Source organism: Sceloporus undulatus, chromosome 1, assembly GCF_019175285.1.
Source record: "Sceloporus undulatus isolate JIND9_A2432 ecotype Alabama chromosome 1, SceUnd_v1.1, whole genome shotgun sequence".
NCBI classification, from domain to species: domain Eukaryota; kingdom Metazoa; phylum Chordata; class Lepidosauria; order Squamata; family Phrynosomatidae; genus Sceloporus; species Sceloporus undulatus.
The window spans coordinates 237,176,637-237,201,625 of record NC_056522.1 but is presented as its reverse complement, the minus strand read 5'-3'; the positions used below and the strand labels follow the sequence as shown (position 1 = coordinate 237,201,625).

The 24,989-nt window shown below is 39.0% G+C and overlaps 1 protein-coding gene across 1 annotated transcript in view; it reads right to left on the bottom strand.

Annotated features, from left to right (window-relative positions):
- The window catches only part of OSBPL11 (oxysterol binding protein like 11), a 65,192-nt gene that overhangs the window by 12,978 nt on the left and 27,225 nt on the right, over positions 1 to 24,989 (bottom strand). The window contains exons 2-9 of the mRNA XM_042474214.1: positions 17,951 to 18,019; positions 14,573 to 14,748; positions 11,441 to 11,520; positions 10,414 to 10,593; positions 8,635 to 8,836; positions 5,693 to 5,838; positions 1,120 to 1,260; positions 80 to 572 (exon numbers count right to left, since the gene is read on the bottom strand). Of these exons, the coding sequence (XP_042330148.1) occupies positions 80 to 572; positions 1,120 to 1,260; positions 5,693 to 5,838; positions 8,635 to 8,836; positions 10,414 to 10,593; positions 11,441 to 11,520; positions 14,573 to 14,748; positions 17,951 to 18,019 (1,487 nt within the window). The remainder of the gene's footprint in view (positions 1 to 79; positions 573 to 1,119; positions 1,261 to 5,692; positions 5,839 to 8,634; positions 8,837 to 10,413; positions 10,594 to 11,440; positions 11,521 to 14,572; positions 14,749 to 17,950; positions 18,020 to 24,989) is intronic.

Genomic DNA, 24,989 nt, shown 5'->3' with positions numbered 1-24,989 from the left:
TTCCATATTGATCAATCTTTTTTCCCAATTAATTCATTATGAAATAGAGAAGTGATTAACTGTAGTATTTTCCACTTACCTTCCCCAACCATTGTCACTCCTATCGACATGCCTAAGAATTTACTTTTTGTCCAGACGTGAGCGTTAACACACATTTTCCTCTCCACACATTCAGCATAAAACCCTGAGACTGGAGGATGATGAGATACTTGTTCTGCTACAAATCTGACAGTGTAACAGTCTGTTTGGTCCTGTGACTCATCTGAGACAGTCCCTTGTTCAGAAAGGGAATGGGATGAAGAGGTACTACTTGTGTCAGATGGTACGCGGCTCTTCGCCATCTTCCACGAGCAATGAAATGTTTCACCAATGATTGGATTGTATGGCTTTTTTGCAATAGCCCCTTTGCGACCTTCATGAAAGGAAGTGAGGTAATACTCAACAAAGCGAATCATCCTCTCTTCAGGGTTAGTGCCATTTGAAATAGCAATGAAGAGATCTGGATGAGACATGAAGTCGGCATACATTTCCAACAAAGAGCGTTTCTCTAAAATAAAAGTGGGAAGAACCACCTGCAATTGAAAAAAGAGATCTATATTAATTCAAATCCTGAGCTGGATTTATATTTTTATACAACTTCAGTTACAAGCAAAGCAACTGGGATAAAGTGGTTTAGTGATTAAGATGCCAATTCTGACGATTGTAAGGGTGGAAGGTTGGCAGTTTGAGGCCCACCACTGCCAATCTTCTGATCATCAGAATTGACATCTTAACCACTAAGCCACTGCATCCCTTAAAAAAAATAGCTACTATAAAAAACAGGAAATACAATGTATTGTGTATCCTTAAAAATGCTATGAAAAATCATCACAAAAATTTCACATCCTGAAACATATAATGAGCAGTTCTAAGAGCAGTTATGAGGCTTATTTGAACTCAAGCAGTAGGCATGACTTTCAAACTGTACACTGTTAGTTATTTTTGCTCATCTACTGATATGATGGCTAACCTCCAAGTTAATTAAATTCTCAGGACATATCCGGTTTGGAAGGGTCAACTTGCAGTTTACAGAAGTGCATCCTTCTCAATTTCAGAAAGATTAATGTTTCAGTCACTTACTCTTGTTAAGTCCATGCCAAGTTTGAGTTGAGACAGAAGATGTAAGATAACACTACGTTGCTCTTCCACAGCTCCAAGGTCATCTTCTTTATTATCACATGTATCTTCTACCTCTTCATCTGGGTTTATTTCCTCTGGTTCCTAGTGTAAATCCCAAAAAACAAAAGACACGTCAAATAATTTACCATCCCAAAGTACTGTGGCTTTACAACCGAATTCAACTTCCTTCTAAGCAGAACAGTTTAGTCATTCTTCCAAATCCCACAAATGACAAGTCATTTCTCATGTTAAATCTAAAAACTCAATAAGTTTTAGTGGACTGAAATTATTAATATCAATTTATCAATTTATACTCAGATGTACATCATATTGTACAATAGAAAATACAATATTGTATATTGTATTATATTGAGTGATGGCATGAATCAACATCTGGTGGGCCATAATACACCACCCTTGATGTATAGGATTGTGGCTTCAATCAAGTAAATCTTTTACTATTTGCAACCAAAAACAGCACCTTAGTAGTTGTCCTGAGACTGAAGGACACATTATTGTTCAATATATATACATACACTAGCTCCCACTTCCCTGTGAAAGGGTGAAAATGTACTTCACTGGGTGAAAATGTAATTTAATATATATATTTTTTATTTCTAGATTCTGTTCACAACTAGCAGATAGTTACCATTTCCTTTCTAATAATGAGACTAATAATCAGACCAATAGCAAGTAAAGCTGATAGTGATAAGTTTAAATCGGTTATCAATGTATTCAGAAAACCTAAATCTTTTGCAATACTGGTGGGAATTCAACAAATGCAGTTTCAACACGTTATTATGTGTCTAAGGGGATAATTTAACAGGAAGTATTCTTTATCCTGGCTTTCAAGATTTAGGAAGATAACCTGAAGATGGTCTCTCCTCTAGCAACCAACAGTAGGTTTTTTTTTCCTTTTTAAAAATTCAAGGTTCTTATACTCAGTATCCATGACTTATCTTCAGTGACCTATGTTCAGTGAACATAAACAGGTACGTTTCAGCATATAGTAAACTGATCAAGAATACATCAGAGATAGTACTCTACAGTTCTGTTGTTTTTTGTGGGTTGTTTTTTTTGTAAGTAAAAGGTAAAGGTATTCTCCGTTGACAAGCTTGTCAAGTTGTGTCCGACCATAGGGGCCGGTGCTCATCTCTGTTACTAAGCTGAAGAGGCAGCATTGTCAGAGACTACTCTGTGATCATATGGCCAGCATGACTGCATAGAACACTGTTTACCTTCCCATCGGAATAGTATCTAATTATGTACTTGCATTTTCATGCTTTCGAACTGCTAGGTTGGCAGAAGCTGGGACTAGTGATGGGAGCTCACCCCATCATTCGGCACCCAGACCTCGAATTGCTAACATGCCGATCTTCCAATCAACACAGTCAGCGTCTTACCCACTTGAGCCACCACATCCCATTATTGTTTTTTTTTACTTGCACTTTTTCTCATATTTACTACACATGCCTCCAGATGACTCTGCATATGGGTTCTTAGCTTCTGAAATGGCTTCATGCTTCTAGCACCAGCAATGCAAGAGCTTAAACTGGTCCAGCTTAGGTAATAATAACTTCTCCTAGAGCTGTCTGGCATAACTTAAAATGTTGCAAGATATCTGCAGGGCAGACAAGATTTACCAGTCCTCAGGGGAAGAAATCAACAGTTTAATTTTATGTTTGTAGCAGGGGGTACCTGAGCAGTAGAACTGGCAATGTGATCTCCAGAAAAGAACTGCTGCTCTAACTGGTTAAGTAACTACATAACTGCTACAGACCAAGTATAACAGGAAAGTTTAGTAAGATGACCTAGCCTGGCAGACTCAATGTTCTGTTAGCTCCTATAGCACAAAGGGAATGATAGCTTCAGTATCACATCTCACCTCAGTTAAACAAGCCTTCTTGGAAGAGACAGGCTGAAGACAAAGACAAAAAGACAAGCCAACAAACTACACAAAGAGGGGTTCTAGCCACTTAAACACTATGTAATCTACCAATTCAGGGGAAATGCTGAACTTTTTTTAACTGGAGGAAGCAGCACAGCCTCAGACCCAAGGATATTCAAACATGTGAAACACCAGAGTCCCACTCCATGCTCCACAATAGTCTGTTTTAAGTATTCTTAAATACTTAAGTGAATTCACACGATCTACTGAAGTACCTGTCAATGCTTTATACTGACACACACTGCTTTGGTAGGTTTTGAGAACTGTGCCATAACTTTGCATTTCTGTTCCCTGCTTCCTCTACAGGCCCTAGCCAGCACCTGCATGTTCATGATCTATATCATCATCATATTAGATTTTGAGGAAAATTTCCCCACAGGTTAGACCTGTCTGTCATCCCAGTTTTACTCTGTTTTTGTACTACATACTCTCTGATAGTATAAGGCATGGTTTACCTGGTAGTATCAACTAGGCTTATCTAACTGATGGTACTATGTAGTACCTCTGCTGTCCTCAAGATACATTGCAATCTATGTTTTGAGATTTGAAGCAGGTGTATGTGAGAATTCTGTTTTGTTCATTTTTATACTAACAGTAGCACTGAAAACTTCCTCAAATTTGCAAATGTCATTTATTTGATGGAGGAAATGCAAGTTTTTAAAAAATATGATCATGAAAAAAATCTTAAGATACTGAAGGTTTTCAGTGTTTAAAAAAATGAACTGTGGGAAAAGTAAAAGTAACTGACCTGCTCATCTAGGTATAAGGCTTTCAATCCCTGAGCTCTGAATCCCTATATATTCAGCAAGTGCAAGGGGAGAAAGACTCCCCTCTTGCACTGCCTCTTCACAGTGCTAACAGAAGCTAAATTTTCAGCAAGTTCATCAATACTCTTTATCCCAATCCATCCACTAGAGGATGCCACTGATACAGACTCTGCTTCTTGTTTTGAACAAACTGATTAAAGAGAAAGTTGTAATGAAATTTTAGATTTGGCTCCCATAAGCACACGCCTTAATCTAGCTGGTAAATAATCACTTAGAGCCTTTACAGACCAGCATTATATGCTGGTATGGTGGGCCTGGCATATGCACGCTGGTTGCCCCCACATCAGCACCACGTTGCGCACCCAACTGGTGGGAGGTGTCACAGTGCTTTGTTGGCACAGCGGTTAAATGCGCTGCACCAAAGGAGCGGCAAAAATCTGCAGCTGCTATGGCACCCTATCCACAGCGTGAAAAGGAGCTACTTTTTGCGGCTTCTTTTTTACACCGTAGATTGCGGCCACGGCGTGTGGTTGCTGCAGCCCCGATCCGGCAAGGAAACGGGCGGCACGGAACTGTCCCTTAAGGGCCATCTGCTGAGCCCCTTAGTTTCCACATTCAAAGGAAGACATGAAGAAATAGTAGTCTCTCTCACTAAAGAGGAAAGGGAGGAGCCTTCCTTGGTTGTTACAATTTTCATTCATGAAGATGTTCCTGAAAATAATTCATATGATAAAAACATTAATGTAAAAAAATTGTATCAGTGTACCTATTTATATCTTCTATGATTTGAACTCTTCCATTTTTCTTTGCACTACTGTTTCAATTAAAAATATTTTCAATATTAGAAAGGACAAGTATGCAATGAGATCTCCTATTCTTATAGTGTCATCCTTATAATACTCTTAACATGCAATTCATTTTTAAAAATGACTTTTGTATCTCTGGCCCTGTACAGACAAGCCAAAATAAAGCTGCTTCTGGTCACTTTGGAGGTATGCTATTTAAATGATGCATGCGTCCTAACAGTCCAGAAGCTGCTCCAAAGCCACACTCTAGTTCTAAAGATTGGAGCATGGCTTTGGCGCGGCATCCAGACTCTTAGGATGCATGCATCATTTAAACAGCATAGCTCCAAAGTGACCAGAAGCAGCTTTATTTTGGCCTGTCTGTATGGGCCCTATATTAGGTGATATATCCTCCTGTTAAAATGTACCATTTCTATCACCAAATTTAGCGTGAGATTTCTGATTCATATAGAGGGACTGTACTTCTACCCTTGGGACATTTTATTTTATCCTACTTTTCTTCTATCCTGAATAGGAATCAAGAACTCATCTTGACAATCTGGTTCACACGTTTTAAAACATTATTTGACTACTAAAAGCAAAAATACTGGAGATAATGCTTAGCCAGCGAGCTAAACAAAAACACATTCAGAGACCTGCAGTAATCTGAATGTTTTGTATTTATGAATCAGACAGCTTGAGACATCTGGATATTTTTGTAATTTTTTTTTTACTGTTTAACCTGGGTTTTGCTTTGCAACTCTATTAAAATATGCTACTAAACCAATTTACTTTATGTTTTTACTAAAGTTTGTTTTTCCATTTTTTCCTACACTTGCTAATGACAAAATAAAATTTATAAAAAGGGTAGAAATTCTGGTACTGTGTTATTTCTTCTGCTTAAATATCAGCTGAAACCCAGAATTTTTCATGATTCAAAAACTGTCACCTTGTCATAAGGCTAAACAGTCCATTTCCTCAAATGAAGAGGTGAAAAGACAAAACACAGAGCCCAAGATTTCACATTACCTTACCCCAGTTAGCTGACTGGAATCTGAAATCGACTGTTCCTCTCTGACCGATGATGGCTTGTTTTGATCAGCTGAAAAATTTTGATCTGTTCCATTTCTGAAGTGGTTTGGCAGGGAGATCTTGGGTTCCAACCAACTGATACTTGTTCCTGAAGCAAAAGAGAGTTTACGCTGAAATTTACTCATCTTCTAGGAGTGGCAGGATTTAATAAAAACAGCAACAACAATTGTTGTCATTAGCTTTGCCCCCACCCCCTAAAAAAGACAAAAAGCAACTAAACTTGCTCGACAGTAACAAAAAAAAAGGTAGGTGCAGAAGAACACCACCTTCTCGGATCATTAGAATGAGGCCTGTGATTGGACAATGACGACACCCACAACTTGCTCTGGAGGAGAAAGAGATGGTGTTATGAAAGGTGTAATCAGACACCAGATAAATAACCCAATAAGACTGGGTTGTTACATAATCCTTTTGGACAGGTTGCTGTACCAACATTCTCACAATACTATTACAGAAAAAAACAACTGCAAAATGTAATTTATTTCCAGGAAGAAAGGCTAATCCTAAACGTATTTTTCCAGTGGTTTTGTTGGTTAATTTGTTTGGTGGAGTGGATAAGAGATACTACATTTTTCATGGAGGAAGCAGAAGTTTGCTCTATAGCAATGACTGGAAAGTCAAAGCTGTAGCATTTGGAAAACTGTCACCCATTCATTTAATGATTCTGGTATCTCAAATTACCTCCCAGCTAATCTATCAGAATGGATACAATTCCTCATCAATAATGAAAATGTTCCATTCTGTCCTCAAAGGCTAGTATACATAGACTCTAATGAAGTCCTAGTAAAAGAAACACATACATAAACTTGAATAAAGGAACAGGCAGGTTGGGACATAAACATTACTGGTAACTTGGCATCTCTGGCTTACAGTGTTGGCGTCTAAGCTTAGCTATTAGGCCATACAAAATGGAGGAATTCATTTAACAGCAGCTATCTGGGTTGACTGAACTTCTCATATTGCTAAAATGCTAGCCAACTGCAGCAAAGTGGGAGTATCAGAAGCCCAAGGCACTGAAGGCATTGAAATGGTTTTCCTATTATGCATATCAATTGTGTGACATTTCATTTGAATGCATAACAATCACTGTTCTGTTTCATTAAGAGCCTTGCACTGGTTTAAATCCATTTTATTTGGAAAAAAACAAAGCACACTATGAATTTCATAGCAGACAAAGAAGACACAAATTCAAATGGACACATTGGCGCATTACAGACCGCCGGATTGCGGCAGTCTGCTGCCGCCGCCGCTTGCACTGTCCAGGAGCCGCAGCCTTTAAATGGTGCGGCTCCTGGACGCTGCCAAGAAGGAGCACAGAAATCGTGCTCCTTCTCAGGCCCCGGAAGAGGCGCCGCAAAGCGCAAGGGGCGCATTTGCGGTGTCATTTCCGGGGCGACACATGCGGACGCAACGCGTCCAGCATGTAAAGATGGCGGTGCCCGTGTGTATAGGGCGCTGCCATCTTTACGCCCCTGTCACGTGCTAGGGGTGAGGCCAGTATGGACGCTAGGTCCTCGGCCAACCCTTAGCACGTGACGGGGGCGTATTAAAGGCCCGTCTATAACGCGCCTTTAAATACAAATTAAAACACACTATCTCTAGAAACAATCTGAATGAAAATGAGACCTAAGAACAATCTTCCTGTGCCAATGTTGAATTTTGGGGGAGGGAGGCCTCATACTAGGGGGAGGAGTGGGGTAGAGGGTTTTGAGTCTTTCTGCACTCACATTAAGAAACTATTTCCATAATTTTCTAATCAGGTACTGTACTGTACACGAGAGCCACATTTTAGGTTTTCTAGTCTTGGTAAGGAGAATGATGCATGAGGAAAGCTTAGTCCCTTCAGTTCCAAGTAAGGTTGTTCAAATCAGTGGCTTCATTATCCAGTCACAACACTTTGAAAAGAACAGTCCCTTATCCCTCAACAAAGGAAGTAACATTAGCTTTATACACAGTACCAACATTTTGGGGTACAAGCTCCATACAAAGAGTGGGATGCAAACCACACTGTCATGTGGGCAAAGCCATAATCCAAGTGTGCTGCGGCCTCAAAGGAGACCATAAATCATGAGATTGCTTAGTGATTCTTATCTCATTGTTTTTTCCCCAACTGTTGATTGCTACATTCTAGTTTCTTTAGTGTCTAAATACCCTAAAGGCACCAGATCCCATCTGATCTTGGAAGATAAGCAGGGTCAGCCTGATTATTACTTGGATGGGAGACCTCCAATGGGTTTAAAGCAATGTCCTTCTAATTGCAAGCATTAGGAGAAAATGATTTTGAGGAGGATTTCTTATCTATCACTATTCCAGAGATGATAGGACTACACTGTAAAGTTCTTACTTCCATTTCCTAGAAAATGATATCAAATACCTTTTAAGATAAGAATTTAAGAAGAATATACTATGGTAAGTGTCAGTATTGCACTCAGACTTCCCACGAATTTATGAAATACCATGAAATATGGTGTAGTGGTTTGAGCACTGAAGTATGACTCTGGACACAAGGGTTCAAAATTCCCCAGCTCAGCCATGGATGCCTACTGGGTGACCCTGGGAAAGTCATACTCTCTTGGCCTCAGATGATAATGGCAAACCCCCTCTGAAGAAACTTGCCTAAAAAACTTCATGATAGGTTTGCCTTAGGGTCTCCATAAGTCAGAAATGACTTGAAGGCACATAACAACAACAACCCCCTAAAATAAAGGCTAAACAGTACTAACAGTTGCTTAAACCAAGCATAATCCCAAATTCAGAGTAATGCATGTGCATATGGTACATCCTAGATGATTAGCAATTGCTTAGAGTTATCAATAAAAATAAAATACATTACTTTTAATTTTACCTTAAAATAATAGAACATAACAGAGCAAACATAACTCACCAGTAGGCAAGGATCCTTTCTGTTGTGATGCATGCTGTAGCTGGAGAATGTGGAAGCAATCATTTAAACAATTCATGGTTGCCATGGAAGTTGCCTTGAGCATCAACAAATCTTGGTCCAAGGAAGAAAGATGGCCAGAAGCAGGAAGACATTCTATGCTTCTTACCAGGTCTCTCTGCTGTCCCTCAGCTTGATACATCTTCTACACACAAACAAAACAAAACACTTTAGTTATCTGAAACTTTAGCAAAACCCTCATTTAGTTAAAACACTTTGCTATTCAAATTAATTCAGATTTAAAAGTCTCAACGTAACCATTCCTTTGCCGTTTATCCGAACTTGTGATAATCATAGTCATCTGAGTGTTGGACTGCAATTCTGGAAACCAGGGTTTGATTCCCCACTCAACCATGAAACCCACCTTAGGCAAGTCACATACTCTCAGCCTCAAAAGATGGCAATGGAAAACCTCCTCTGAACAACTCTTGCCAAGAAAACCCCATGAGAGGTTTTCCTTAGGGTAGCTGTAAGCTGAACGAGTTGAAGGCACAAAAGAATTTCTTCAAGCATCTAAATTATATAGAATGGAGACTGAAGAAGCATTATATGTTACAGCATAACTGAAATCATATTTGCTATTCTGCTTTCAGTAACTTGTCAAAGTCCTGGGACTGCACAACTCATCTCGCACAGAACTCATTCAAAATGATGGATGGGAATCACTTGTATCCTCATTGAAGGAAGCCTTCAATATAGCCCAAATCTTATCAAATAAGATTTGTTATCAATGCTTCAAGGGAAAGGGAAAGAGAGAAGGGATACTATGAGACCCACTGAGGTGCTACTCTTTATCTCTTAACTGTATTTAAGAAATCAGGAATGACTATGCCTCTACTGAGCTTTAGCATTATTCGTTGTTATTATTGTTGTGTGTGTCTTCAAGTTGTTTCGGACTTATGGCACCCTAAGGTGAACATATCATTGGATTTTCTTGGCACAATTTGTTCAGAGGAGATTTTGCCTTTGCCCACTTCTGAGGCTGAGAGAATTTGACTTGCCCAAAGTCACTCACTGGATTTCTAAGGTTGTTGGAATTTGAACCTTGATTTTCAGAGTTGATGTTCAACGTTCAAGCCATGCTGGTTCCCTATTACATGTTTACCATCAGCTAAATAGAAAAAGGCATACTGGATGAACACTGGAGAAACTTTTACAAGCCCAAATTATACTATTCATAGTACTCTTTGTAAAACGTTGCATGCATCTCTTTAAAATATTTTCTGTTACACCTATCTGTTGTCTCAGAACAGACTTGAGTTCTGTTTCTAAAAACCCATGGGGATATGCAAAAAATATACAAAAAGAGAAATAAATATTATAAATGCTTTTCTACAGTGTATCCTAATTAGTGTATTCATCTGTTTCAGCATAAAAAGACATAAAGGAAGCCTATAGCACCTTTGAGATGAGAAATTTTTCGAGTATGAGCATCTGAAGACAGACTGGAGTCCAGGAAAGCTTAAGACAGCATTTCCTTTTTATAAGTTCTCACTGACTTCAGAATTGTTCAGTGTCACAGGATTCCTTTATATTTTTTTTTACATTAATATAGATCAAACAAAAAACCTGTAACCCCCAACAAATACTGAAGAGTAGTATGTGCACATCTTGAACTATGAATATCTAGAGAACTTATTTTTGTATGGTACAGAGATTATTTGCATCCAGAGTCAAAGCAATCTTCCAAAGAAACCAATAAAAGATTTTATTTATACTAACCTCTCGTACATCAATTAAGTGGTCTGGCTGGAGAATGGGAATTCTCTTCCCAGTTGGTAACCGGTGATGGCCAACATTAAAAAAAGAAGCTGCATTTTGGCTGGGCCTTCTCTGCACCCCAGGAGAGCCACTTCCTTGAGATGCAAGGGAGAAGCTGCGAGATTTCAGAGGAGGATTGTTCTGGTGAACAAATATATACATTAGGAAATATTTACAAACTAATTAACAACATCTCCACCTTTTCAGACTACAGTGGACCCTTGTTATACGCTGGGGTTTGGTTCCAAGATCTCCCGTGTATAACAAAATCCGTGTATGCTCAAGTCCCATTGAATATAATGACATAGCAAAATGGTGTCCCTTATAAAAAATGGAAAATCAAGGTAAATTTATACTTTTTTGGAACATTTTCAAACCGTGTATGCTTGAATCCGTGTATAAAAAATCCGTGTATAACAAGGGCCGACTGTATGTACATTCTTAGATATACAGTGGACCCTTGCCTTATGCGGGGGATCCGTTCCGGACCCCCTGCATAAGGCGAATTCTGCCTATGCTCGAGCCCCATTCATTTGAATGGGGCTCGTGCATGCGGCAGCGTGGCAGCGCACGCGTGCCCCATTCATCTGGATGGGATGCGCTGCCCTTTGTGCCCCGCACGCTCCCCGCAGCTTGAGCGCATGCCAAGAATACTGTCAAGAATGAGAAAAATCTGAAAATTTGCTAACTTATAAATATTTTCAGGTCTTGACCAAACATGAAACAATGTTCAAACCATAGAAATGGCATCCATCAGCGTTGCTTACCCTCTCCCCCACCCCCCCCATGCCCTCATGGGCATGAACACACTTTTCTCTTTTGTGTTTCCTTTTCTGACTTCAGAATAGCCAGCAAGATGCGACAAGTGTATCCCTATATCTGTAGCTTAACATTAAAAATACAACTAAAAACAGACCATTTTAAAGAAACTTATGATCATTTAAACAACTGTAATTCCACAGGTTACAGTATGGGTTACAGATAGTACCTTTCCAATTGCTTCAGTATGATGCTGTGTACATATTTGAAGCCTGCTGACCCAGTGCTGCCGTTCTTTGGCATCAGTAGCTGGGTAGAAGAAAAAAGAAAAGTCATACATAAGCAACAAGAAATACAATCATTTATTTCAAGTGGAGTTCTGTTTAGGTATCTTCACTTCCAGTGTGAAAAATGTGGATAGGTATGACCTGAGCCATCTCTCTCTCTCTCTCTCTCTCTTAATCTGAATGACTGCATTTTATCTCTGTACATGCATAATTCACTGCAAATGATTCTGCAGCACACTGCAGACTATGGTATGCTTAGTATTAGAAACCAAAAAAGAAACAGATCAATGTTGAATTATTTCCCCTCAAGTAAAAAAACAACACATCTGAAACACAATTCTTTCTGTACTTTGATATAGACAGACTTAATAACAGTGGTGTCACCTGGTGCAGTAACTCACGGTGTTACCCTCCAATCAACCTCTTCCCATAACATACCATACAGAATCCTTAGTAAATTTTTGTACTGTTATTCATAAATCATAACGCCCATATATCACTGAATCTAATGGTAATAGTTGTGACATAAACAACTAGGAAAATTTAAAAATATACTTTTAAATTACAATATCATCAGCACAGCACAACATATGCATCATTTGCTAAAATTTGCTAAAACTGAATGTTTTTAAAGAAAATATAAATAATATTAAAAAGATCTGGAGCCTCTCTTTTCTCCTCTGCCTCACCCTTCTCACGCCATCTCTTACAGCATTGTAAACAGAGACTGGCAAATGCCACAGACCATTTCTGTCAAAATGCAGATATTTGAAAAGCAGTGGTCACCCTCTCAGGCTGTCACCTGGTGCAGTCATCACGCCACTAATGGCATCACTGATTAATAAATGAGCTAAAAGAAATAGGTGCTATGTGATGTTGTATATAAACCCTTTCCAGTGATTACGTAGGTGAAATATTCTTTATATTGTTTCCAGGTACATATGGATGGACTCTATTAAGGAGATCATGGATATGAATTTGCAGGAACTAAGCAGGACAGTGGAGGATAGGAAGTCTTGGAGGTATCTCATTCACAAGGTCACCATGGGTTGAGATCAACTTGAGGGTGGTTAACAACAACAACCATATGTTTTTAAGATGAATTTTCATTATTTTCATTTGTACCTATATAAATTTGTATCCATTCTTAAAGGACCTTTGGCGGGAAACATTTGAGGCATATCCATGGCACTGTAAAAGATCTATGGCGATACAAGTTCAGATCCACCCCCATTCTGCTCATGTTCTCAACATGACAAAGCAAGAGAAAAAAATTACAAGATTTCTGTGCTGAATGTAAAAATTTTGCTTCATAAGTGACTTCAATAATGAAGTGTGAATGGGTAATTATGAGTGATCTTTAATATAACAAATATTTCTGATGGCAAAAGATGGGTTTGGGAGAAAGACCCAGATACAACATTTGCCTCCTGCAAACAGAAAGGTTCCTTCTATCTGTGAAAGATTTCTGACAAAGCAGTACTTTGTCCCGGTAAAATAAAGAGGCAATTGTAACTGATTCATTCTTCCAATCAGCAGTTCCCTGTCTCCAAAATACTATTTCAGAGAGTTGGGGGTCATTTAATGCAGCAGGTAAAATGATATAGGAATGGGAGAATGGAAAGATGGAGGGGTGTGTGAGGGGGGGGGAGAGAAATCGGTCAAAAATGGCCAGAAAAGATCACCTTCCATCAACTGGAATATTCTGAATAAAACTTTGTTCAGGCAATGTTAATACTAGCAGAATTAAATGCTGGATCTGACCTGATGGCTTGCATCCTATTAGTAGTCTTCCTAGACTGGAACCATCAAATTAATTGTTGAAAAGTCAGTCAATACTTATGTAAATCAATTCAACTGGTTTCCTCAAATTGAGACTACTAATAGGAGGCCAAGTAGGTATTTGTTTAACTATGAACAGAAACTATAGGAGGGAGGATACTTCATCTTTAATAGAATGCCAACTTTCACATGATGAAAGATGCAGTATATCTGTCAACAGTGATATAAGGACTAACCAGTTCCTCAGACTTTCAGAGACAGACTGAAAGTGAACACACTGGTTCAGGCATCTTTCAGATGCTTATCTTAGTGTTCATATCTGGATTCTAACAGATGCCCTCCCACACCTAAGCTTCATCTCATTCTGTGTCTCCTCCTTCGAAAAAGGCAAGTAGGAAATAAAGAGAGGATACACCTATTGAGAAGAGGCTTGGCTACATATCTACACATCCTAGCAATAAATTCATGCCTACACGCAAACGTGCAAAATATGAAGGCAGCTCTGATTAAGCCACAAAGAATCAATTATTAGAATCATAGGCCTGTTACAGACTGCCAAAATAAAGCTGCTTCGGATCACTTTGGAGGTATGCTGTTTAAATGATGCATGCATCCGAAGAATCCGGAAGCTGCACCAAAGCTGCACGCCAGTGCTTAGGAATGGAGTGTGGCTTTGGTGTGACCTCCAGACTCTTAGGACCCATGCGTCATTTAAATAGCATACCTCCAAAGAGACCCGAAGCAGCTTTATTTTGGCAGTCTGTAACAGGCCATAGAGTTGGAAGAGACCACAGGGGAAATCCAGCTCTCCTGCTGTTCTATAAATTCCACTATTTATCCAAGCACTTGAGTGAGACAACCGAGAAAGAGCATTTTTTTCCCTTAGCAATCACATTTTTCTGCTATGTTTTTTGGTACAGATTTTCCAAGCTTAATAGATGAGGAAATGAAATGTGACAAAAAGCATCACTCTCCACAAATTATGAATGCTTCATAAATATCTGCAATTTTAAAAGTAACTATTAAACTTGAGTGACTACTATTTATATTATGGTTATTTCAATTCTGTAGATAATTTCACTTTTTAAATAAAAAAGAACCATATACATAACTTCAATCCTTTAATTTTTCAATAATATATTGTATGCATTCAGATAAAGCAGCAAACAAAAAGATGACACTAACACATACACATGCACACACACGTATATACAACACTAACCAAAAAAGAGGCAAGATTGCTCCCCAGTGGTAAAATAACATAATGCAACCCAGATTTACAAAATTCTTACCTCTTAGTTTATACTGTTCTCCACTGGCAGCATTCACTGTGAAAGTATGGGAATCCTCATCACTAGGGGAGATCACAGCTCCTGCCAGCTGTAAGGTACCTCTGGGCTTTTGATTTCTGGACTGCTCATTTACAAAATATTCCAAGAGGCCAGCTTCATTGTTTAAGACGAAATACCTGTAATTTTAAGGAAAGCAGAGTGTAAACATCTAAACGCAAATCCAAGGTTGTGAAAACCTCCCAAATAATAGAATTTGCATTCAAAATTTGCTATCATCAGCAACAGCAGTAAAAATGCAGATGTGATGCAGGAGGGGATAGATCTTCCAAGCTTCACAGTACATAGGGAGGTTGGGAAACCAAACATGACAGAGGCTTCATTCTCCACAAATTACGAATGCTGTCTAAATATTACAAATTCTTTTGTCCTCCTGCAGTTTCTTTGCTCTCTGAAACTGTCCTTCGGAAGGTTGGGGACTCACTAGAAAAATGAGGGTACAGTACTTGCACTAGAGAATATAGAAGAGGAGGGAATAAGCAAAAGCTGCCTCCCAAGTTGTTTTGGTGAGATCATTGCTTTTTGAGTAATCTGGATCTTTTATGTTTATCAGTTTTAACAATCATTGGTATTTTGCACAACATTCCAGCTATGACTGGTAAACAAATTGTGAGATTGCATTATGACATCAACACTAATTGACCACATGAATAATGTAAGACCAACAGGTTGAACAAACACCTCTGAAAAACAGACAGACTTCGAAATCTGTTTCTAACACAGAAAATTGCTTTGTGGTAATTAATCGACCCATTTTTAATGTATGGCCTAAATCAATGTGATACATCTAATTAGAGTAGATCCACTGAATCAACAGGAATTTAGTCAACTCCCATGTAAGTTACAACAGGTCTTCTCTGATTAAAATTCTCAACTGGACTTCAGTTTATGAGTTTTAATTAGCATTGCAATACTTGCCAAATTGGCTGGTCAAAAATTCTGTGACGCCAAGAACAGGCTGTGCCTGCCATGGAGACAAGTCAACGAGCTCACCATACAGCCTGAGTTTCTTCTTGCCAGTTCAATGACTCATTCTTTCTCCTTCTTTCTCCCTCTCTCTCTCTCTCTTTCTTAGGCACTCAAGGAAGTCCTTCTATCCTAAAGGAACTCTACACATGCTCAGGGCATCTTGTCCTTTAGTTCACTATTGAAACCTTTTTCTCTCCTTGGAATGGAACTCTTTTATTTTCTCAGATATATTTCATCTCCAGTATGCCAGATTTATCGAAAATAAAAACCTGGCAATCCATGTAGCTCACAGCAGCCCAGAAGCCAGATAAGCTCTTTTTCTGATGTAAGGTCAAGCTTTTACATAGAGAACGTTCAAAGGTTTAAGTAAGCATGAATAACTGAGCAACTTGTCAAAGCACTATTGTGACTCTACCAGTGAGTTAACTTTCTAGCAGCTGACTGTTTAAATGTGTTGCAGAATAATTTGATTCATTATTTCATTGCCAGCCAAACTACATAATGTGCTTGATCCACTGTCATATCTGTACTAGCATTTCCTTCCTGCATGTTTCATATCACCTCAGGATGGGATACTTTAGACTAGAGAGACAGTAATAACAGGGCAGTATCTCTACCACAATGCTTTTCTGAAATTCAAACCCTATGCAAGTTTTGAATAAAAATTTTAAAAGGTTAGGAACTATAATCATAGATTGCATGTGGTTGGCCATTAATATACACAATGAAATATTTTCCCAGCCTTTCAATGCCTCTAGAGTTCAAGGCTAGGCAAATGGAAGGATTATAAAATGAACTCAAGTCTATGCTCTGATGGAGGTTCACATACTTGATCAAATACTACCAGTAGTAAGGAAATATCACAGCTTCCATTTTTTAAAAAGAGACTTAATTAAACTGATAGTATATCAATTGTCATGCTACTAATACTGGGGCAGCTATAACAGAACAGATGCAATAGTTTTGTGCAGGTGTATTTTAATCACTCCCAAAACATTAATAAAATTAACTGGGAAAATTCAGTACTACAGAACAGGCTAGTTGTGAGCACACTTAAAATTTCAAGCTCCAGTTTGGAATCAGGTAACTAACATGAGAGAATTCAAGCAATACTTGAGGATGAAGCAAGCTTATTTTCTGCTGCTCAAAAGACTAAGACATGGAGCAAACTACACAAAAAGAGATTCCATCTAAATGTTAGGAAGAATGTCCTGATGGTAAGAGCTGTTAGACAGTGGAACACACACTCTCGGAGACTGGTGGAGTTTCCTTCTTTGGAGGTTTTTAAACAGATGTTGGATGACCATCTTCTGGGGGTGCTTTGATTGTGAGTTTCTGCATGGCAGGGGGTTGGAGTGGATGGCCCTTGTGGTCTCTTCCAACTCTATGATTCTATGATTCTAATACAGTAAGAATTGAACTAATACACTACACTAATAGTTAAGGAATACACTAATACATAAGGACTCTTTTCCTTATGGCTCAGCAAACACCACTAAGTACTATACTGAGGGAGAAAGGTAAGGTGAGGGAGCTAATTCAAGACAAAACAAGAAGCATTTTCTGTTCAAGTACATACTTTTAGGAAACTATATAAATAAAGGGAAAGCATTCCTAAGGCTCTGTGAAAGTTGGATAACATTCTTATTTTGGAGTAAAAAGTAAGACTACGTATACAGGTAAGGTGCAGCAATATTGGCCATCCTCCAAGTATCGTTAGATATATTAAAAGCAAAAATTTCATGCCTTTTAAAACATCCTTCCAAATGTTCAAAAGGAAACTGCAATAGTGATACACTGAGAATGCAATTCCAAGCACACTAACCTGGGAGCAATCCCTCACCGAAAACGAAGAGTCTTGCTTCTGAGCAGCCATGTATAGGCATGCCCTATAGATACAATCCAACACATGCCTCTGAATACTAACTATAATCTTCAATAGGCTACAGTTTTCTATCATGTATAAAATACTTTTCTAAAATGTATAGTATTCAGTTTAAAATCAAAACACGCCTCACATTTGCACTTAACATTTAACAAATGCTCTAATCTACACCTGTTTAATATGTTTCTTTCCTCTGTATTATCCCTTGAAAAGTAAAATAGACAAACCCTGCAGATAAACTGAGAAATTAACAAGTGAAGAAATTAATGCCTTTTGCTAATGAAGGAGATTATTGGCCCATTTCAGATTTTAGCTGTAGTTTGATTTCCTTCTCTAAACTGAGCAAAAGAAATTCAACCCTATAAGCTTTGCAGAATTTTAAAACAAGTCATATGGATCATGATTTAGACAACTTCATTTTATCAACCAGATAATGAAGGACTGAAATTTTAAGAAATCACACTTACCTGTATTGCCATCCTGTGACTAGATTTGTATATTTCATTAAGTAGCCAGAAATATTTTCCATGTGATCACTATGACAAAGGTAAGAACACAGCCCATTAGATAAAGACAAATAACGGCAATTAAAGCACCTCACATAGATGTTCTGCAGTTTCATATTTGCAGCCTAAATAATCTCTCAGTAATTTTATTTTTAGAAGCTGGCTTTATAATTCAGCCCAAATGTCAAATGACTCTTAAGCAGAGGTTGCTGCAAATGTGCTCTCTCCTCTCCCTCCCTCCTTCTGTCTTTCTCTTTCTGCATCTCACAATAGAAATGCCTTGAATACTCCAACTAGGCTGCAGATTAAGGGGAACCATTTCCAGCATCACTGATGCAAAAACCACTTTCAGTCTGTAATAAAATTACTGGGCACCTCTTGACACATTTATAAAACGTCAATATTATGATTAAATTACTCAGCATACTCAGGGTTTCCAGTTTACCCACAAGATTACTTTTGGGCTCTTGGACAGCTTTTTTACTATGAAAATGTTCTTAGGTGAAGTTATAGGAAGAGGCTTAAACAGAATTAAGGGAAATTAATCACTGGACACTACCAATTAGGGAAAAAGGGTTCTTTTTTAATTTCTAAACACACATGCTATAAATCATGAGCTACATTGGAAATGTGTATATAATTCACCCACAACAATATAGAACAAGGCTACAAAATTCCCTAGCTGTTTTAAGATAATAATATATCAGATCATTAAGGCAAAATACCAATAAACTAAGGAGCCACTAGTTAACCAAGGAGCCATGGCTACCAAGTTTGGAACAAGCCCTAGATTTTAAAAGTAAATTCTTAGCAATAGCAATAGCAAGTACATTTCTATACTGCTTATCGATGCACTTAAGCACTCCTTAAGTGATTTACAAAGTGTAAGCTAACTGCCCCCAACAAGCTGGATATGTACGCATTTTAGTGACTTATGGAAGAATGTAGGGTTGAGTCAACCCTGGAGCCCTGCCTGGGATTGAACTCACAGCCTTGTGACTGTGAATGGCTATTTATGTCTGTGTATTGGTATTTAACCACTGTGCCACCAGAAACCATGCTTAGAGGCTTTCTGCTTTGATTATTCATGCTGCAAAAGGTGAGGCAAATGGGCTATATAGGTGCTTGTCTCATGAAGATGAGATATAATCACTGAAATGTAACTAATGGCTATGAGACTATGAAAATATATCCACAGCTTTCCATTCTTCAGTCCATTATCTCCCAACAGCTGGTGCTATATAAAGAGTTAACATGTTCATTGCAGTGTATGCAAGCTTACTCAAATGTAATCCCTCCACTAATTTCAATGGGATTCAATCACAGACAAACAGGTAGAATTTCAACCAGTTTGTATGTACTACACTGACCTTACTTTTACATTTTGTTATTCCCTGAGAGCTAAACCTAATAAAATAAATTGGTCTTTTGGAAGAAAAAAGAAAAGCAGTTGAAACCACATCTGCACAACACAGAATGTTCTCAGAAAAGAACGGCAGAGTTTGTGTGCTTACAAATTCCAATTCCATTTCAAATCTACCTCATGCACAGTAAATGTATACCACCCGCCTTCAGCTATACTACTTGCACATGAGATTGTAGCTTTCACATCCTTTTACCACAGTTCCCATATATCAAAGTATTCTGATAACAAGCTACTAGCTGCCACCTTTAGAGTTCCTCAAGAAATTATATCACAAAGGACAGTAGCCACAATGGCAAATCTGCTCTGAACAAAACTTGTCAAGAAAACCCCATGATAGGGCTGCTATAAATTGGAAATGACTTGAAGACACACAACAACAACAAACAGAACGAGATGATACAATGATAATATGACACCTGAAAGGATTCAAGACACACAGTGCAGTTCAGCCCGGTAGATCAAAGGCTGTTATAACCCACTATTCATTAATAAGATCTGGATATATTTCAACATTCAGCAACATATGCAAACTGAATACTACAAAAGTAATGTACAGAAAAGATAACTACAAATTTGGGGGTGAAAAGAAGGCCAATGAGTTGTATTTTTAAATTCTATTCTTTGTAGGTTTGCTTGTTGTTGATGTTGTGTGCCTTCAAGTCATTTCTAATTTACGGCAACACTAAGGCAAAGCTATCACTGGGTTTTCCTGGAAAGATTTGTTCAGAGGAGGCTTGCCATTGCCTTCCCCTGAGGCTGAGAGCATGTGACTTGCCTAAGGTCACCCAGTGAGTTTCATGGGTGAGCAGGGGACTGAACCCTGGTGTCAGAGTCATAGTGCAACTGCTCTACTAACTAGACACCACCTCAAAGGAAATATCAACTAAAGGAAATCTTATTAATCAGATCTTGTAACAGGACCAATCAAATTGGTTCCTGCAGTTCTGAAATGTCAATCCCAGACCTACTTAAACTGGAAGGGACACCATCCAAGTATTTCAACCTGTAGCGGGAAACTGCCAAGTAATTCTATCTTGTGGCCACTTGAAGAGCAGGCCATCCAGAACTGAATACCAGGAGCAAATTATTTAAAATCACTTTAAAGACCAATGAAAACCCAAGATTAATATGTCCCATGTTCCTTAGGCCATCCAGCTGCTCTACTAACTAGGCACCACCTTAACCAAGTAAGTAAGTTCTGACAGAGGTTTGCCTGTTTTGTGTGCAGAAGAGCCTGTCCCAGATACAACGCTTAACTTAACCTTTTTACTAAATATAATGACCTATTTTTTCATTTAGAAGATGACATCAAAGTGCTGCATATACAGTTACAGTATATGAATAATTGAAAAAGCATAAAAAGAATCAGAAACACTGCTCATCTTAAGTATGGGACCAAGCAAGTCACCTAGCCATGTAGAGATCCATCGACATTTTCTGTGTTAGATGCCATAGCCCACTGCCCAGTGACTTCTCCCAGTGAATAAACATAGGGCAGCTTTGCCAGTTTGTATAAGAATGTCTGGGGGATTGTAGAATCCCTGCTCACTTTACTGTTGTAATGACTTAATCACATGCCAGTCAGAGGAAAACCTGTGCAGATGGCTGTGGTTCACTGATTGTTTAGCACCCAATTAAACTTTTGCAAAAATTGTTCCAGTAATCTATTAACCCTCACTCAGTTTGGCTTTCACTGAATTGACAAGACTTACTATTTATAAAGAATCTATTATTGGTCATATGTGACAGACTGTAGCTTTGTATTACATTGATTCTTGTCCACTTGACCTCTCTATATTAAAACAAAATCCACTACTGTACATTCCTTTCTTGTCTCTGTTCTTCACCATTTCTGTTCTTCCCTATTTTATATTGCACCCAAATTTGTTTCTCTACCACTCATCAAAATGAGGCATTTTCCAAAAGTGAATGGGTGTGGAAATTTCCAATAATTAGGAAACATTAGTGTCTTTTATTAAAAAAAAACACTATTCACCCATGGTCAACAGTTGTTTATCTATTGTCACCAATTGTTCAGCAATTGGTCTACTCACAGTAATCCAGGCAATTGAACACCCAAAGCTGTAACAGTATCTCTCTCTGAGTAATCAACTCAAACAAAACAGGCTGCATTTTCTTCTGGCATATTCTGTTTTAGCAAACACATCATTTTGGCAAAGACTATGTATTCATTGTAATAACACATGGACAAGTTAAGCAAGAGCAGTATACATAGCAACAGAATTTAGTCAGTTTGTATATAATCAGCGGATATTTTGGTTCTTAACTTTAAATTTTGAAGATATTGTACAAAGTCCACAAGTCAAATGAATGTGGTAGGGATGGTGGGTATATGTATCTTCAAATCACCTGAAATTACATGAATATTATTACGCTGTGGAAATCACTGAAGCTTCTTAGCTAAAAGTCAACTATCTAAAAAATGATAGTTGACCTTTTATATTAAGCAACTACAGGGAGAAAAATTGACTGAAGTGTTACTTAGGTCCAAAACAACTGAAGAAATAATCCAGATTAAGGCCATTTAACTGTCCTGGCTCAATGCTAGGGAATTCTGGGAACTGTAGTTTTGTGAGACATTTAGCCTTTTCTGTCAGAGAGCTCTCATGCCACAATAAACTAAATTCTCAGTATCCCCTAAGCACTGAGCCAGGGCAGTTAAAGCACTCTCAAAACTGATTATTTCTTCAGTGTGTTTTGGACCTTAGACACTAAGATCACACAGCCTTACAAAGACAGAGAAAGAGACATTAAAGGAAAAGGAATTAGGAGGGAGACAAGGGGGGAAAGAGGCAATCTCAGGCACTAAATTATTGTTGTTTTGTACTTTCAAGTCATTTCTGACTTATGGTGACCCTAATGTGAACTAGATACACTGTACTTGGTTACAAAGTGCAGTGAGTACCATACATACTTGACTGTACACTGACAGGAGGGCAGCTTGGGGGGCCAAAATTATGGATTTTGATATGATCCATGGATGTCAGGGTAAAACGGTGCCAACGAACTTACAAAATTCCAGCAGGCATAACTGTCTGTGGCTGGATGAATGAGAGAATAGAAGGGGGTCAGTTTCCAGAACAGATTACGCTCTTGCCTTTCACCAGGGGATGGTGTGATAAATGGGGTCCCCCATTTATCTGAGGACTTTCCCAGATAAAGGGTTAAATGTGAGGAGGAGGTGCATTTTAATGAGGGTTTATATCACAGCTGATGAGATGCCAACTGACCAATTAGATAGGCAGAACCGGGAATTTTTGAGAGACTTCTAAGGAAAGGTTTGTTTGTTTGTTTAAAAAAAGTCTCCTTACACCACACGGTTTGAGTTTTTCTTTTGTCTGCCTTTAGAGCTGTCTGCCCTGAGGTAGATGACCAGGAGCTGGTAGAGTTGGACAGTGGAGTCCAGGCTCCCAGGTACCTAGAAACATCAAGGACTACAAATCTCAACTGAGCTATACACAGGATTAGGAACATGTACTAGCTAGTGGCATTAAAAAATTTGGTTACTTTACTGACTTGGCTGAAATGACTGTATTCTGTAACTTACATTATCTGTGTCTGTAGGACAAGGGGTTCTGCATGTAATGATATCCTTTACTCTAGAATTCCTTAGTTAGAATAAAGCTTTTCTTTAAGGGACCTTGCCTCTCTCACACTCCTTTTTCACATGCCTTTAGCTCAGTTCTTGCCTAAGTTGGCAAGGGAAAGTATTTGTGGAATCACTTAGTAAAGTCCTGGTGTGTTGCTAAGGGAGGATCAGGTAAATCATCAAGTGGTGGCAGCTACTGGAAAAGGGTGGTCTCAAGGGGTCCTATCCAGCTCAACAGGAGTGGAAGGGGGATCCAGAAGACTTTCAATCATGACTTCTGTGGGCAAAGAGTCTTAACAGGGTAGCAGCCCACAGAAATCATAGCAGATGGATCGATTTATTAAAGTAAGAGTCAAAGTACAATACATACACTGACCCATGGATAAATCGACTCAGGTTTTTTGGGGTCAAAATTTTCACCTAAATTTCTAGACTAGCATATATAATATATTCAATAGAATTCAAAGACATAGCAGTGCTAGCCTGGAATATCAGTATGCAAAGGGATCCTGTAGTACCTTTGAGACTAACTGGGCAAAAGAAATTTTGTTGTACAAGATTTTGTAGACTTTGTCACACCATCCATCTGAGGAAGTAGACTTAAGGTGTATCCACACTGAAGAATTAAAGTAGTCTGACACCACGTTAACTGCCATGACTCTAACCTACAGATTCCTTGGATTTGTAGTTTAGTGAGGCACCAGAGGACTCTAACAGACCAGGCTGAATACCATACCAAACTACAAATCCCAGGAATCTGTAAGATAGTGTCATGGCAGTTAAAGTGGAGTCAAGATGCTTTAATTCTGGATTTCAGCACAGTGGGAGGACTACTAACTTCCCCGCCTCTGGTGGACATGGCAGTGGCAGCTGTTAACTTGAAAGGGCTCCCAACAGACTCTGGATCCAGGTAGACCATGAGGTGCTTGCCTACTGCTCTCTCTCTTTCTCTCTCTCTCTCTCTCTCTCTCTCTCTCTCCCCTCCCACCCATGGCATTAATTATTCCAAATATTAAGAAACACAACCTCAATTACTCCATGTATTAAGTAATACAACAACATATTAGATATAATACACAACATTACCCTGCTAATACAAAATCGGAGAGTGTACCTACACATTGGGGCTGGACAGACAGGGAGAAAGGGGCGGCAAGACACCGCCCCTTTCTGCACCTGACAGAGGCTGCAGTAACCAAACGGCACAGCCTCTGGGAAGCCTAAAAAGAACCCACTCCTGGCGGGTTCTTTTTAGGGTACGTGCGGGGTGCCATTGTCGCATGCACCAAAGACATGCATGCGGCACTATTTGGATGCTGCTCCACACATATGTCATCATGGCAGCCCCCGTGTGGATGGGGGCGAGCCTAGATGGTGCCAGCAGCACATGGTAAGGCTAGGAAGCATGCAGACACTCCGTTCTCCCAAGCCCTAAAATCGGCCCCAGGCTGGCACATGGCAGCAGTCTGTACCGGGCCATTATTTCTCCAAATGTGTATTTTCTAAACTTCATCTGTCCAGGTGAACTGAACACAGTGACAGAGATCTCTTTAACAGTTCTCGCACTTTTAAATTCCCATCCTGTCCATTATTCCCTATCCTTATTTGGGGGGGGGGGGGTGTACAACCTAAAACAGCAGGAGGGCAGGAAGCACGGAACAGGCACAAATTATAACAAGGAGCACTGAACAACTCTAAAGTGTAGGATTTCAAAAACCAACACAAAAATATTGCTCTAGCTGGAAAGCTGTTTTTCAAGGGTTCTCCAAATGTGACACAGCTACTTAACCTCTTGCCCAAGGAGAGTGGGTCAAAAGCAATGCAGGTAAAGGGGCATGGCATAGCCTGTGCTGTAATGTATCTGTGTATGTAGGCAAATCCTCACGTCCTAAAAAGTCAAACAGTTCACAAGTGGTGGAAGTTGGGATAGATAGCTGTCTTCACCCATTGATACCACATAGGTC